The sequence below is a fragment of the Papio anubis genome, chromosome 19 (assembly GCF_008728515.1).
Source record: "Papio anubis isolate 15944 chromosome 19, Panubis1.0, whole genome shotgun sequence".
Taxonomy (NCBI): Eukaryota; Metazoa; Chordata; class Mammalia; order Primates; family Cercopithecidae; genus Papio; species Papio anubis.
Window position 1 is genome coordinate 1273755 of NC_044994.1, and position 15610 is coordinate 1289364.

The following is a 15610-nucleotide window of genomic DNA, read 5'->3' on the forward strand; positions in this document are numbered from 1 at the left end:
AGGCTGGTCTCAATCTCCTGACCTTGTGATCCGCCCGTCTCGGCCTCCCAAAGTGCTGGGATTACAGGCTTGAGCCACCGCGCCCGGCCCATGATGAACAATTTTTAACCTTATCTTTAAATTTTTAATAATAGCCTTTATTGCTTTTTTTTTTTTTTTTTTTTTTGAGACAGAGTCTCGCTCTGTCGCCCAGGCTGGAGTGCAGTGGGCTGATCTCAGCTCACTGCAAGCTCCGCCTCCTGGGTTCACGCCATTCTCCTGCCTCACTATAGGCGCCCGCCACCATGTCCCGCTAATGTTTTTGTATTTTTAGTAGAGACAGGGTTTCACCATGTTAGCCAGGATGGTTTCGATCTCCTGATCTCATGATCCGCCCGCCTCGGCCTCCCAAAGTGCTGGGATTACAGGTGCGAGCCACCATGCCCGACCACTTTTTTTTTTCTTCCTAGAGAGACACGATCACACTCTGTTACCCAGGCTGGAATGTAGTGGTGTGATCATAGCTCTTTAGCTCCTGGACTCAAGTGATCCTCCTGCCTCAGCCTCCCAAGTAGCTAGAACTACAGGTGTTCACCACCGTGGTTGGCTGATTTTTTTATTTTTATCTTTGTGGAGATGGGGTCTTCGTATGCTGCCCAGGTTGGTCTGAAACTCCTGGCCTCAAGTGATCCTCCCACCTTACCTTCCCAAAGCACTCAGATTACATGCATGAGCCACTGTGCCTTCCTGTTATTACTTCAATGTGTAATTCTGCACAATTGTCCAGGCATGGTGTCTCATGCCTTATAATCCCAGCATTTTGGGAGGCTGAGACACGAGAATCACCTGAGGCCAGGAGCTGAAGAGCAGCCTGGGCATAGTGAGACCCCTGTGGTTGGGACTAATCGGGAGGCTGAGATAAGAGGATCACTTGAACCTAGGGGTGGAAGGTACAGTGGGTCAGAGTAGTGCTACTGCACTGCAAGCTGGGTGACAGAGTGAGACCCTGTCTCTTAAAAAAAAAAATCTGCACAATTTGGGTTGAATTTTAAGAAAGTACATTTTTAAGGATGTATATTGTTAAGATATTAATTTAACTATTTTGGTTTTAAATTAAAAACTTAGAAAAGTACAAATTAGGTTTAATGATTTTGTTGTGAAAAACTTAATGTTAAATTATTCAGCTTTGCCTTCCAATCTGTTATACTGAAAAAGTAAAATGACTTCTTTGATCTTTCATTTCCCAGAATATTTCTAAAGTTTTCCTAGAGAGAAGAAAACATTTTCCCCCCTCTATCAGTATAAATAGCTGTGCCGTTTAAAAGTAGTATTTTGCCAATGTTGTGATTTTCCAAATGTTTAAATGATTCTCACTTACATGGGATTTTGGTTTAAACCTCATTGGCCAAATGCTTCTGAATGGTTAAATCTTATCCCAAATTTAATGAAATCCTAGGATGGGAGGATGAGTTATTAGAGTCAGTTTATCTCTAGCTGCTAATATTTGACTAGACATTACAATTATAGGGTAAAACAATGAACTGGAAATAGGCATGGCTTATGAATTTTTCAAAGTATTATATGAGTATGTTTTACGCAATATAATCCAATACATATAGAGAAACTTTGTTAAGTGATTTATAGGCATACCTCAGAGATATTGCGGGTTGGGTTCCAGACCACTGCAATAAAACAAATATTGCAGTAAGGCAAGTCACACAAATTTTTTTGTTTCCCAATGCATACAAAATTAATTATCTTTACATATATTATAATCTATTGTGTGCAATAGCATTACATCTGAAAAAAATACACAGTTTAATTAAAAAATACTTTATTCCAGCCAGGCACCATGGCTCACGCCTGTAATCCCAGCACTTTGGGAGGCTGAGGTGGGCGGATCATGAGGTCAGGAGATGGAGACCATCCTGACTAAGACAGTGAAACTCCGTCTCCACTAAAAATACAAAAAACTAGCCGGGCATGGTGGCGGGCGCCTGTAGTCCCAGCTCCTCAGGAGGCTGACGCAGGAGAATGGTGTGAACCCGGGAGGCGGAGTTTGCAGTGAGCCGAGATTGCGCCACTCACTCCAGCCTGGGCGACAGAGCGAGAATCCATCTTAAAAAAACAAACAAAAAAAAAAAAAACTTTATTCCTAGGAGTTTGAGACTAGAGTGGGCAACGTAGTAAGATCCTGTCTCTGCAAAAAATATTTTTGAAAAAATTTTTTAAAAAATTAACCTGGCATGGTGGCTCATGCCTGTAGACCCAGCTACTCAGGAGACTGAAGTAGGAGGATTGCTTGAGCCTGGGAGATCAAGGCTGCCATGAGCTGTGATTACTCCATTTTGCACTCCAGCCTGGGCAACTAAGTGAGACTATGTCTCAAAAAAAAAAAAAAAAAAGAATAAAGTACTTTATTGCTACAAAATGCTAGTGATCCTCTGAGCCATCAGTGAGTTGTAATCTTTTTGCTGGTGAAGTGTCTTGATCCAATGTTAATGGCTGCTGACTGATCAAGGGGTGGCTACTAAAGGTTAGGGTGGCTTTTGCCCTTTCTGAAAAATCAGACAAGGAAGTTTGCTGCATCACCTGTGCTTTCTTTTCACAAAAGATTTCTTTGTAGCATACAGTGCTGTTTGATAGCACATTATCCACAGTAGAACTGCTTTCAAAACTGGAGTCAATCTTCTCAAACCCTCCTGCTGCTTTATCAACTCGGTTTATATAGTTTTTGAAACATCACCAGGAGTCGATTCCATGTCAGTAAACCACTTTCCTTGCTCATCCATAAGAAACAACTCCTCATTAGTTCAGGTTTTCTCATGAGATTGCAGTAATTCAGGCACATCTTCAGGTCCCACTTCTTATTCTCTTGCTGTTTCCACCACATCAGCAGTTACTTCCTCCACTGAAGTCTTGATCCCTCAAAGTCATCCGTGAGGGTTGGAATCAACTTCTTTCAAACTCCTGTTGATGTTGCATTTTGACCCCCTTTCATGAGTCACCAGTGTTCTTAATGGCATCTAGAATGGTGAATCCTTTCCAGAAAGTTTTCAATGTGCTTTGCCCAAACCCATCAGAGGAATCATTGTCTATGACCACTATAGCCTTACAAAATGTAGTTCTTAAATAAGACTTGCAAGTAAAAATTATTCCTTGATCCATGGGCTGTACAATAGATGTTGCGTTAGCAGGCATGAAAACAACATTAATCTTTTTTTTTTTTTTTTTTTTTTTTTTGAGACGGAATCTTGCTCTGTCGCCCAGGCTGGGGTGCAGTGGCCGGATCTCAGCTCACTGCAAGCTCTGCCTCCCAGGTTTACGCCATTCTCCTACCTCAGCCTCCCGAGTAGCTGGGACTACAGGCGCCCGCCAACCCGCCCAGCTAGTTTTTTTGCATTTTTTAGTAGAGACGGGGTTTCACCGTGTTAGCCAGTATGGTCTCGATCTCCTGACCTTGTGATCCGTCCGTCTCGGCCTCCCAAAGTGCTGGGATTACAGGCTTGAGCCACCGCGCCCGGCCACAACATTAATCTTGTATATTTCCGTCAGAGCTTTTGGGTGACCAAATGTATTGTCAGTGAGCCGTAATATTTTGAAAGGAATCTTTTTTGCTGTAAACAGATGTGCTGTCATCCAGTCTTTGTTGTTCCATTTGGAGAGCACAGGCAGAGTAGAGTTAACATAATTCTTAAGGGCCCTAAGATTTTCAGAATGGTAAATTAGCATTGACTTCAACTTCATCACCCACATTGGCCCCTAACAAGAGAGTCACCCTGTTCTTTGAAGCTTTGAAGCCAAGCATTGATTTCTCTCTAGCTATGAAAGTCCCAGATGGCATCTTCTTCCCATATTAAATTGTTTTATCTGCATTGAAAATATGTTGTTTAATGTAGCTACCATCATCAGTTAGCTACATCTTCTGGGTAACTTACTGCAGCTTCTACATTCAGCCCTTGCTGCTTCACCTTGTACTTTTATCGAGTGGTGACAGCTCTTTCTCTTAAATCTAATGAACCTATCTCTGCTAGCTTCAAACTTTGCTCCTACAGCTTCTTCACCTTTTTCAGACTTTATAGAATTGAAGAGTTTGGGTCCTGCTTAGGATTAGGTTTTGGTTTAAGGGAATGTTGTGGCTGGTTTGATCTTCTACCAGACCACTAAAACTTTCTATCTGGAATTAAGGCTGTTTTGCCTTCTTATCGTTCGTGTTCGCTGGAGTAGCACTTTTAATTTCCTTTAAGAGCTTGTCCTTTGCATTCACAACTTGGCTGTTTGGTGCAAGGAACCTAGCTTTCAGCCCGTCTTTGCTTTTGACATCCTTCCTCACCAAACTTAATCATTTCTAGCTTTTGATTTAAAGTGAGAGACTTGTGACTCTTCCTTTCACTTGAACACATAAAGGCCATTGTGGGGTTATTAGTTGGTCTAATTAAATTATCATTGTGTCTCACGGAATAGGGAGGCCCCAGGAGAGGAAGAGAGATGGGAGAATGGCTAGTGAGCGGAACAGTCAGAACACACATTTATCAGTTAGGTTTGTTGTCTTATATGGACACTATCATGAGCACCCCAAAGCAATGACAGTAGGAACATCTTAGATCACTCCTCACAGATCTCCAGAACAGATGTAATTTTAAAAACATGAAATATTGTGAGAATTACCACAATGTGACAGAAAGACATGTAAATGAGCCCTTGCTGCAGGAAAAATGGCACCAGCAGATTTGCCGAACTCAGGGTTGCTGCAAACCTTCAATTTGTAAAAGCACAGTATTTTGCCAGGCGTGGGGTGGCTCACATCTATAATCCCAGCACTTTGGGAGGCTAAGGCGGGCAGATCACTTGAGGTCAGGGGTTCGAGACCAGCCTAGCTGACATGATTAAACCCCATGTCTACTAATACTACAAAAATTAGCCAGGTGTGGTGGTGCGCACCTATAATCCCAGCTACTTGGGAGGCTGAAGCACAAGAATCCCTTGAACCTGGGAGGCAGAGGTTGCATTGAGCTGAGATCACGTGCCGCTGCACCCCACCCAGGCAACAGAGTAAAACTATGTCAAAAAAAAAAAAAAAAAACCTGCAGTATCTGCTATGTACAACAAAGCGAAAGGCAGTGAAATGAGGTATGCCTGTACATATATTATTTCAGTTAGCCCTATGCAAGAAATCATAACTTGATGAAATTACTGAGCTCAGTTTATCTTAAATAAAACTAAAAAATATTTTACCTAAAATGAAAAATTACATACATGTATATAAAGTATCTTCTGTTGCTGGGGGAAAAACAGTGTTTTTTTAAATTGACTAGGCTGTTATGAATTGGTTTTTGTCTGTTTTTAAATCTTATAGCCACACTTGATAGTCTGTAAATTGGTTGAAAAATCAAATGTATTTCCCACCCCCCAATCTCTTACCAAGCCAGTAGCCAAATCCACCGGTGTCATCGGGCCAGTTGCACGTTAACTGACTCACACTGCGACACCTGTTTGTGACACGTCTTCAGCCTGTTTTCCGCTTGAATAGGCTTGCAAAGACAAAGCCCCAGGACGTCTGTCTCATTCACAGATTGAAGGGTATTTTAATCAGCTTTCTCATATTCCTTGCCTATTCCTCACCTCATGCCAACACCTCCAATAATAAAATTCTGGCATTTAAGTTGGCTGGAAGTTTCTTTCTAGACCTAAAATAGGTTTATATCCCTCCAAGTGCTGAACATACCACTTTTTGACAGAAAATCCACCACCAGATGTCTTTTTGTAAGTGTGCCATGTGTTCATTTTAATGAGATCATTCATCATTTGTAATGTTCAGGGTCCTTGCTGCTGTCTGTCTTTTTTCTGTTTGATTTGTTAGTTTTGTTGTGAGTGTTGGTAACATGCCGAGCACTGGTCTCATCAGTGAGGAATAAATCTCTCTCTTCCCTCCGTGTCATTGCTCTTAGTGCTGCTCTCCCTGTTAGAATGTTCACAAGAATATTTTACTGAAGGCTCATGGAAGAACTCTGCCACCTTTCAGATCCTGCAGCTTTTAAAACTTAATTAATTTTTAACAAAAAATGTCACATGGTTCAAAACCCAGGAGGTATAGAAATATTACATTAAATTGTACCCTTCTGTTTTTGTCTCCTACCCACACTCTCCCTATATACACAACAAATGTTATTAATTTCTTTTTTATCTTTGCAGAGAGATTTTATGTATAACAAGTGCGTATCAGTATTTTCTTCCTCTTTTCACTTTTAAACTTTCCTTTTTTATTTAATTATATGTCTTAGAGATCATTTCATATCAGTAAATAGTTTTCACATCTGTAGGCCTTTATAATCTGTCATGTGGGTATGCTGTAATGAGTTTAACCAGTCCTATATTGACAGCTATTAAGTAATTTCCATTATTTTGCTATTACAAACAGTGGTGTCATGGATAATTTTTAATCTATTTTTCGTGAGTGTGAGCGTAACTGTAGGGTAAATTCCTGTAAGTAGACTTGCTGAGTCAAAGGAAATGTGTATTTATAATTTTTATAAAGTATTACAATATTGTCCTTCATAGAGGTTTACTAGTTGATATTGTCCTTAGCAATGTGTAAGGATGTCTGTTCTCCTACATCTTCACAATGTGTTTTCACAGTGATAAGTGAACATTAGTACCTTAACAGTTTTAATTTGCATTTTTCCTATTATAAATTAGATCAGATATCTTTTCATATACTTAAGAATCATTTGTCAATTGCTTGTTCATTTCCTTTGTCCATTTTTCTAATGAGTCGTTGGTCTTACTAACTTGTCTTTACTAGGAAAATATCTCTTTGTGATATAATTTGTAAATATTGTCAGTGATATTTTAATGATGATTTTTATCATCATCACTGCATTTCTATAGGTGTGAAGAGCTGATGAGTATAAAAACAGAAAAGGCGGATGTGTATCAGGAGACAATGTCAGTCCAGCTATGTGGAGCAGAGACATTCATTAAACAGAGAGAGTCTATGTGTGCGTGCACGTGTGCAAACATATGTGTATAGGTACAAAAATACTGGAAGAATAGAGGAATTCTAGGAATTCTTTCCTAGAACCTAGAAATGAATTGCTTTCATTTTTATGACTTTATAGTTTTTCTGATTTCTGTAGTGAACCATATAAATTCGAATTAAGTAGTACAGAATATCAATTTATAGTTTATCTTAACATTTTACATTTTTTATTCCATAAAATGCTCTTGACTTTTTTCATAATTGCTGTAGTTATTTGGCCACTGTCCACCAACCCCTCAGGGAGGAGAAGCGTGCTGTATCTTTAAGAATGCACCATAAAGCTTGATACAAACATAAATCATATTCTTTAGTGCTTATCCATTAACTCTGCATGGGAGACTTCCATTTATCAGAACAACTGCTATAACTTTCTACTGGGTTTTTGTACCCTAATTTCTGAAATATTAATTTGGGACTAGTCAATATGATAAAATATTTTTTCCCTCTTTTCAGATAAAATATATTTGAATTAAAAAGTCATAGCTCATAATTCATGGACTGATATTCATTTTTAATGGATAATATTTTTGCCGAAATAAGCGAGGATGAGCGGACAGGTCTGCCTGCCACGGCGACCCATGCATCCTTATCCATTGTAACCTGCCTCCTGCCCGCACCCTCCCGACCAGGCCTCCCCTGACCTGGCATGCCACTGCCCAGACCCTCCCCTCCCTCCTCCCTCCCTCCTCTCCTCCTTCCTCCTTTGTTTTTCCTCCCCTCCCTCCTTCCTCCCTCTTCCCCTCCCTCCTCCCTCCTCCTCCCTCCTCTCCCCTCCCTTCCCCTCTCTTTTCTTTTCTTTCTTTTTTTTTTTTTTTTTGAGACTGGGTCTTGCTCTTTTGCCCAGACTGGAATGCAGTGATGCAGTCACAGCTCACTGCACTCCGAACACCCAGGTTCAGGCAGTCCTTCTGCCTCAGCCTCCCAAAGTGCTGGGATTAAAGTTGTGAGCCATTATACCTGGCCTGCATTAGCATATTTTAACTGAGTTATTACAAATGTTTGTTGCCCAGTGTGGTTGCTCACGCCTATAATCCCAGCACTTTGGGAGTCTGAGACGGGCAGACCACTGAGCCCAGGAGTTCAAGACCAGGCTGGTCAACGTGCAAAACCCTGTCTCTACTAAAAGTACAAAAATTAGCTGAGTGTGTTGGTACATGCCTGTAGTCCCTGCTACTCAGGAGGCTGAGGTGAAAGGATGGCTTAAGCCCAGGAAGTTGAGATTGCAGTGAGCCATGATCACACCATTGCAGCAACTTGGTCAACAGAGTGAGACTCGGTCTCAACAATTAATTAAAAATTTGTTCCAGGAATTTTTGAAATACATTCCTTATTATACATTTTAAAATTCTAACTGGGCCGGGTGCGTGGCTCAAGCCTGTAATCCCAGCACTTGGGAGGCTGAGACGGGCGGATCACGAGGTCAGAGATCGAGACCATCCTGGCTAACACGGTGAAACCCCGCCTCTACTAAAAATACAAAAAACTAGCCGGGCGCTGCATGGGCCAGTCCCAGCTACTGGGAGGCTGAGGCAGGAGAATGGCATGAACTCCGAGTAGTGGAGCTGCAGTGAGCTGAGATCCAGCCACTGCACTCCAGCCTGGGCGGGGTAGAGCTTGGTGACCCGGCCTCAAAAAAAATAAAATAAAATAAAATAAAATTTCTAACTGAAAACATGTACACATGGCATAGGGAAGTAAGATAATTTAAATGGTAGAAATGGTGATCATTAAAATGCTGTCATAAAAATACTTTATTATTATATTATTTTAATATGTGAATATATATGTGAATAAGAAGGATTTAATTAGTAAAGGGGTACTTATATGTGAGCTGATGTTAGACCTACACAAATGGATTAAAATTATTCTCCGAGCATTTGACATACTTCTGGTTCACAGAGTGGATTTTGTTTAAGTTGCCAGGAACTGAAAATGTTGGCATAGAGCAGTTCTAATTGCCAGCTTGAGAATGGTCATGTCAGAAATGGGAAGCATAATTGCCATGTGGGTTCTCCCAGTTAGAACTTTCTCACCATATCTCAAGCACAGGTTGACATCTGTTATTACATTTCGGCAAGCAAAAAAAAAAAAAATCATTCAGAAGCTAAAGTATAATTGGCAGAAACTTGAATCTAAAACAAGAAAAATCTGTAATTTACTTTCAGATAACTCATTTGTTTTTGCTGCTCACTAGAAAAATTGAGCTTTCTAGCCACATATTTGATCAAGCTTGTTTGATTACAGTATTTATAGATTCTAAGCTATCTACATTGATTTATTGCTGAGTCAGGATTTTGATTTGATGAAGAGGCTAAGGAGAGGTATCATTTTGTGAAACAAATTCACTTAGAATAAAACATTTTTGTGATGGAGTAAAAGTATTCACAATCAAATCCTCATAGATATTCATTGACTTATAATAACTAATACCTACTGAATGTTCACTATGGTCTGAGCTGAATGCTGTGTTTCATCTGTATTCTGGTGTATTTCTTCTATAAAATCCAAAAGATACCTATTATTATTTGTACTTTAATATGTGAGAAAATCAAACAGGATCACAGCAATTAAAAAATTTGCCCAAAGTCACGCAGCTGGAAAGTATCTGAGCTACAGTTTGTGCTACTGTTCAGAAAAACAAAGAAATGTGAAATTCTGGGACCATTTAAATTACCTTCAATGTTATAAAGAACAAACAGATCGTTTTTCTTAGTGGCAAAGAGTGAGGGATTTGATCACAGCACAAATAACGGTAGAGATGTAGGCAGGCCTAACAGTGACATCCTCCTGACTACATTTAGTCAGGGATGTGTTGGAGAATAGTAAAAATTAACGTTGGGTGGAAAAGGGGCCCTGTTTTGGTGGGCATTGAAGCAAAAGAGTTTGGATTGAATATATTTTGCTGCTTCTCACACTATTCTACCAAAGTACCCCTAAGACATAAAAGCATGAACTCATATTTGTAGACTATGAGGACATATTAAATCATAACTTTCAGTTGCAAATGACAGAAACCCACTCAAATAAGCATGGGCAGAGTAGGGGAGACATGTATTGGCTCACGTAATTGGGAAGTCTAAGGGTACAGCTAGTTTTAGGCATAGTTGGATCCAGAATCTCAAAAGCTGTAATTAGGGCTGGCGTGCTCCCTCCCTTTCCTCTCCAACCCTTTCCAGGACAGTCTCTTACTACCGTCTACAGCCCTATTCTCACACTCTACCAGTTGAGCAACTCTAGCAGGAAATCTTTTCTGTTAATTGGGGCAAAAAAGTCTTAGAGGAAGATTTGGGGTCATATACCCACTTAGTAACCAGTCACAGTGGCCAGGAGATAGGCTGTGCTGGCTGGTCTGGATCATGTTCTTAAGCTTGTAAATAGGAGGTGAGGTACTGGGTCAGCTCTGCTCAAACCATATGGGATGCATTTCTCAACAGAAGGATCTTTATCAGAGGAAGGAGCGGGAAGCGTTTCTTGACAAAATTAATGCTGTCCACTGAAGGATATATAATCTAGTGCAAGTTAAAATGTCTTTGACATAGTGGATTTTACCTTTGAAATTAATGTAAGTTTTGTCTGAGATGTCTGTTGTAATATTTTTTTAATGTTCCATGCTGTGGATTAAGTTCCCCTAGGATTTCCTTGGGGGACTCCTAGGGGTAAAATTTGAATTCAGGAGGTTTTACTGGGGCATACTTTTGGGAACACCTGTAAGGGGTAAGGAAAGCAGGATTGAGCAGAGGGAAATGTTGAAATGTGATGCAGATGCAGCAGAGGCCTCAGCCGATCCCACAGGGAGCTCAGCAGCTGGGAGTGGTTCTTCAGAGATGTCCCAAATGGAAGCAAGGAGGCCTGATCTGCGTACTTCCTCACAGACCAGTGACTGGATACAGGTTACTCTAGGGAGGATGTAACTTTGACAAAGCAGCTTCCTTTGGCCAAGGGCAGTTCCTGAGGAGGGTTAAGTAGTGAGCCTTTAGCAGACATCTCTAGCCACTAGTGGAAGAGCACGCTGTTCCTGAAACAGGGCAGCTTACTGCAGCTTTCATTACATTAATTCCAGGAAAATGTGTTGTATTTGTCTGTTGTTTTATTAATATTTTGTTTTATTTTATTTTTTTGAGACAGGGTTTCTCTCTGTTGCCCAGGTGGGAGTGCAGTGGTGTGATCTTAGCTCACTTGTAGCCGCAACCTCCCAGGCTGAAGTGATTCTCCCACCTCAGCCTCCTGAGTAGCTGGGACTACAGGCAAGCACCACCATACCTGGCTAATTTTTTGGTTTTTTTGGAGAGACACGGTCTTACTATGTTGCCCAGGTTGGTCTTCACATCCTGGCCTCAAGCAGTCCTCCTGCCTCAGCTTCCCCAAATATTGGGATCATAGGCGTGAGTCACTGCACCTGGTCTGGAATTAAAACAAACAAACAAACAAAAAAAACCTCACACACACAAAAAACAGTATAGGCTTATAAAGATGAGTTTATTCATCATGATTTCAGCTTTTTAAATTTTTTGATGGTTTATAAACTCCTGGGTAAACAGTATATTGCTTCTGTGGGATCAGCCTTTGGGTGACAAGGGAGAATATGGCAGAAAGAACGTGTTTGCACGTGGGCATGCATCAGCCCCACCCTACATTCCATTATGTCTAAGGAAAGGAGGGTTGTTAGAAGGTTGATCCATTTATGCGTACTTGATTTTCTCAGGCGCTAAGGTTTCAAACCAGCTTATTTGTTGCTGGTTGAATCTTCTTCTTTATTTTATTTTATCTATTTATTCATCCACCTATTGACTGAATGAGACACTTAAATGTAACGTGAGCCTGGGGTGAAGATTTATTTTCCTAAAATGCAGAGCATGTGTTTCTCTGTGGCAGAGAAGATACTTCTCCCCAAATTCCCTAGGGGATTCTGAATTTCAAGGAGAACGTAGATTTTTCTCTGAATATTACTCCCTCTTATTGAGCTTCCTCTTACTAAAGTTGACCTGGTAAGGGCTATTAAATAGGTTTAAGTATTTAAACATGCATGGTTGAAAGTATCTTAGTCTACTTAATGAAGAAATATTTAGTAAGCCCTTATTCTATGCAAGGCACTATTTTGGAGATTTGTGAATCCCATCAGTGAACAAAATACAAAAAAAAAAAAAAAAAAATTCTTCTTTCCTAAAGTCTGAATCCATCAGGAGGTGGTAGACAGTAAACATATGAAATAAATACGTCATATAGACCACTAAAAGGTAGGAGGAGATATGAGAAAAGACGTAGGCTAGAGTAATTGCTAGTAGCTGGGGATGGGGCTTGGAATTTGGTCAAGATAGACCCCGCTGAGAAGGGGACGTTTGCGCAAGTGTGTAACAGATGTGAGGTGACTCAATCTGGGTATTTGAGATGTAAAGCATTCTAGGAAGAAGGTGGCAGCCAGTGTAAATACCCTAAGGCTGTGGTGGGAAGAAATAGGAGATGAGGTAAGGTGTGACTCAAGCCTATAATCTGAGCACTTTGGGAGGCTGAGGCAGGTGGATCGCAAGCCGAGGAGTTTGACACCAGCCCAGGCAATATAGTGAATATCTGTAGAAAATACAAAAATTATCTAGGCATAGGGGTGCGTACCTGTAGTCTCAGTTACTTGGGATGCTAAGCTGGGAGGATTACTGGAGCCCCAGGAATTCGAGGCTGCAATGAGCTGTAATTGCATCAGTGCACTCCAGCCTGAACAACAGAGGAAGACCCTGTCTCTAAAAATAAATAAATTTTAAAAATTAATATTTCACGCCGGGCGTGGTGGCTCAAGCCTGTAATCCCAGCACTTTGGGAGGCCGAGACGGGCGGATCACGAGGTCAGGAGATCGAGACCATCCTGGCTAACACGGTGAAACCCCGTCTCTATTAAGAAATAAAAAAAAAAAAAAAAACTAGCCGGGCGAGGTGGCGGGCGCCTGTAGTCCCAGCTACTCGGGAGGCTGAGGCCGGAGAATGGCGTGAACCCGGGAGGCGGAGCTTGCAGTGAGCTGAGATCCGGCCACTGCACTCCAGCCTGGGCAACAGAGCGAGACTCCGTCTCAAAAAAAAAAAAAAAAAAAAAAAAAAAATTAATATTTCAGACCAAGAATGGTGGCTCATGCCTGTTACCCAGCTCTTTGGGAGGCCGAGGCGGGCAGATCACCTGAGGTCAGGAGTTCGAGACTAGCCTGACCAGCATGGAGAAACCCCGTCTGCACTAAAAATACAAAATTAGCTAGGCATGGTGGTGCATGTCTGGACTCCCAGCTACTCAGGAGGCTGAGGCAGGAGAATCAGTTGAACCGGGAGGTGGAGGTTGTAGTGAGCCGAGATTTCACCATTGCACGCCAGCCTGGGCAACAAGAGCAAAACTCCATCTCAAATAAATAAATAAATAAATAAAGTTAAGTATTCATTATTTTCATATCAAACAAGCTAGGTTTCATACAGTGCATTTAAACAGTCTTGATCAATGTGGGGATTAGGGGGAAATTTTTTAAAAATTCAGTTTTAGTGCAGGCAGGCCCATAGCTCAGCAAAAAGTAAATATATTAGGGTTGAATTACTGTAAGTAGAATTAGTGTACCATAAACTTAGAATTAATATGTGAATATATTTTAGGAACCAAGATTTTCTTAAAGTTGCAAGTATTGAATTGATGCAGTTTTGAGGCATTTTTATCAATTAAAATTTACTTATCAAATTACTTGATAAATACATATTGAACATCAGCAAGTGCCAGTGTGGCCTCTGAAGATGGGATTCTGCCTCATGAAGTCTAGAGGGAAGGCACTAATATGTGTAAAATTACAATGTTGATAAGAGCTATAGAGGTATAATGGTGCTATAAAATTTTAAAATAGGAGGATTTTGTCGTACTCAGGGAGGAAGGGAAGTCTTCTCTGAAGAATCGGTGATTCTGTTGAGTCTGATATCTGAAGGAAGAATGAAAGTAGACAATGACAGAGACCAGCCGTGGGGTGAGGAGAGGAGAGCATCCGAGATCAGATTGCTTCAGAAGCCCAGGCAAAATATGATGGTGTTTAGAGTAAGGAATTCGTAGTAGAGATGAAAAGAAAGAGAGCTTACGTTAAAAAAAAAAAGAAAGTTGGGTTGGCAAGACCTGAGCAATCTCAGTCCATCATCAGTAAAATGGATCCTCAGGGTTCCATTTTAATTGGCCCTAGAGTTTACAAAGCAATAGATTCTATACTATCTCCTTCACTGACACTTGAATATATGTCTTATCTGAAGAGATGCGTTAGGAATTTTAATTTGAGAAAGTAAGTTAATGAAATTTTTATGCCTGTTTTATTTTAACCTGTAGAATCTTAAGAAGATTCAAGAAATGGAAAAGAGTGATGAATCTAGCACAGATTTGGAAGAGCTGAAAAACGCTGACTGGGTAAGAGCTGGAAATGCTTTCTGATCTGTTTACTGTCTAAGAAATAGTATAATTTTTTTTTTTTTTGAGACAGGGTTTCATTCTGTTGCTCAGGCTGCAGTGCAATGGTGCAATCTCAGCTCACTGCAACCCCTGCCTCCCGGGTACTGCAGCCCCCACCTCCTGGATTCAAGTGATTCTCCTGCCTCAGCCTCCCAAGTAGCTGGGACTTCAGGCATGTGCCACCACGCCTGGCTAATTTTGTATTTTTAGAAGAGATGGGGTTTCACCATGTTGGCCAGGCTGGTCTCAAACTCCTGACCTCATGTGATCCTCCCACTTTGGCCTCCCAAAGTGCTGGGATTACAGGCATGAGCCACTGTGCCCAGCCTGTATAATGTTTTTTAAAATGCTAGTTATTGGCCAGGCATGGTAGCTCACACCTGTAATCCCAGCACTTGGGGAGGCCAAGGCAGGAAGATTGCTGGAGCTTAGGAATTCAAGACCAGCCTGAACAACATAGTGAGACCCTATCACTAAAATAGGAGGATTTTTATTATTATTAAAAATAGTAATAATAAAAAAATTAACCAGGCTGGTGTCATGTGCCTGTGGTCCCAGCTACTTGGGAGGCTGAGTTAGAAGGATCACTTGAGCCCAGGAGGTTGAGGCTGCGGTTAACTATGATCAGACCACTACACTCCAGCCTGGTCAACAGAGTGAGACCCTCTCAAAAAAAATTAAAAAACACTCTTTATTAAGGACTGTAGTATGAATTGATATATAAGTATGAATGCTTAGTCTTACATTTGAGGAAATATCTATTCCCCATTTTAAAAAGCTTTCTGGTTTTATTAAAACCACCCCCAATGCCTCTGAGAATTTTAGTGTTTTAAAATATTAATATTTCTATTTATGTTAATACCTTAACACAGCGGTCCCCAACCTTTTTGGTACCAGAGACTGGTTTTGTGGAAGACAATTTCAAGGATTGGGGGTTGCGGGGTGGTTTCAGGATGAAACTGTTCCACCTCAGATCATCAGGCATTAGATTCTCAAAGGAGCATACAACCTGGATCCCTCACGTTTGCAGTTCACAGTAGGGTCTGTGCTCCTTTGAGAATCTAATGCCACTACTGATCTTACAGGAGACAGAGCTCAGGCATAATGCTTGCTCATCCACCACTCGCTGTGCAGCTCAGTTCCTGACA

General features: G+C 41.0%; 1 protein-coding gene across 4 annotated transcripts in view; it reads left to right on the forward strand.

The window, feature by feature from the left end:
• Positions 1-15610, forward strand: part of LOC101011989 (protein spire homolog 1) — a 95673-nt gene that overhangs the window by 22774 nt on the left and 57289 nt on the right. For all 4 annotated transcript variants that reach the window (XM_009192339.4, XM_009192342.3, XM_009192340.3 and 1 more), the window contains exon 3: positions 14343-14420. In XM_009192339.4, coding sequence (XP_009190603.2) covers positions 14343-14420 — 78 coding nt within the window. The remainder of the gene's footprint in view (positions 1-14342; positions 14421-15610) is intronic.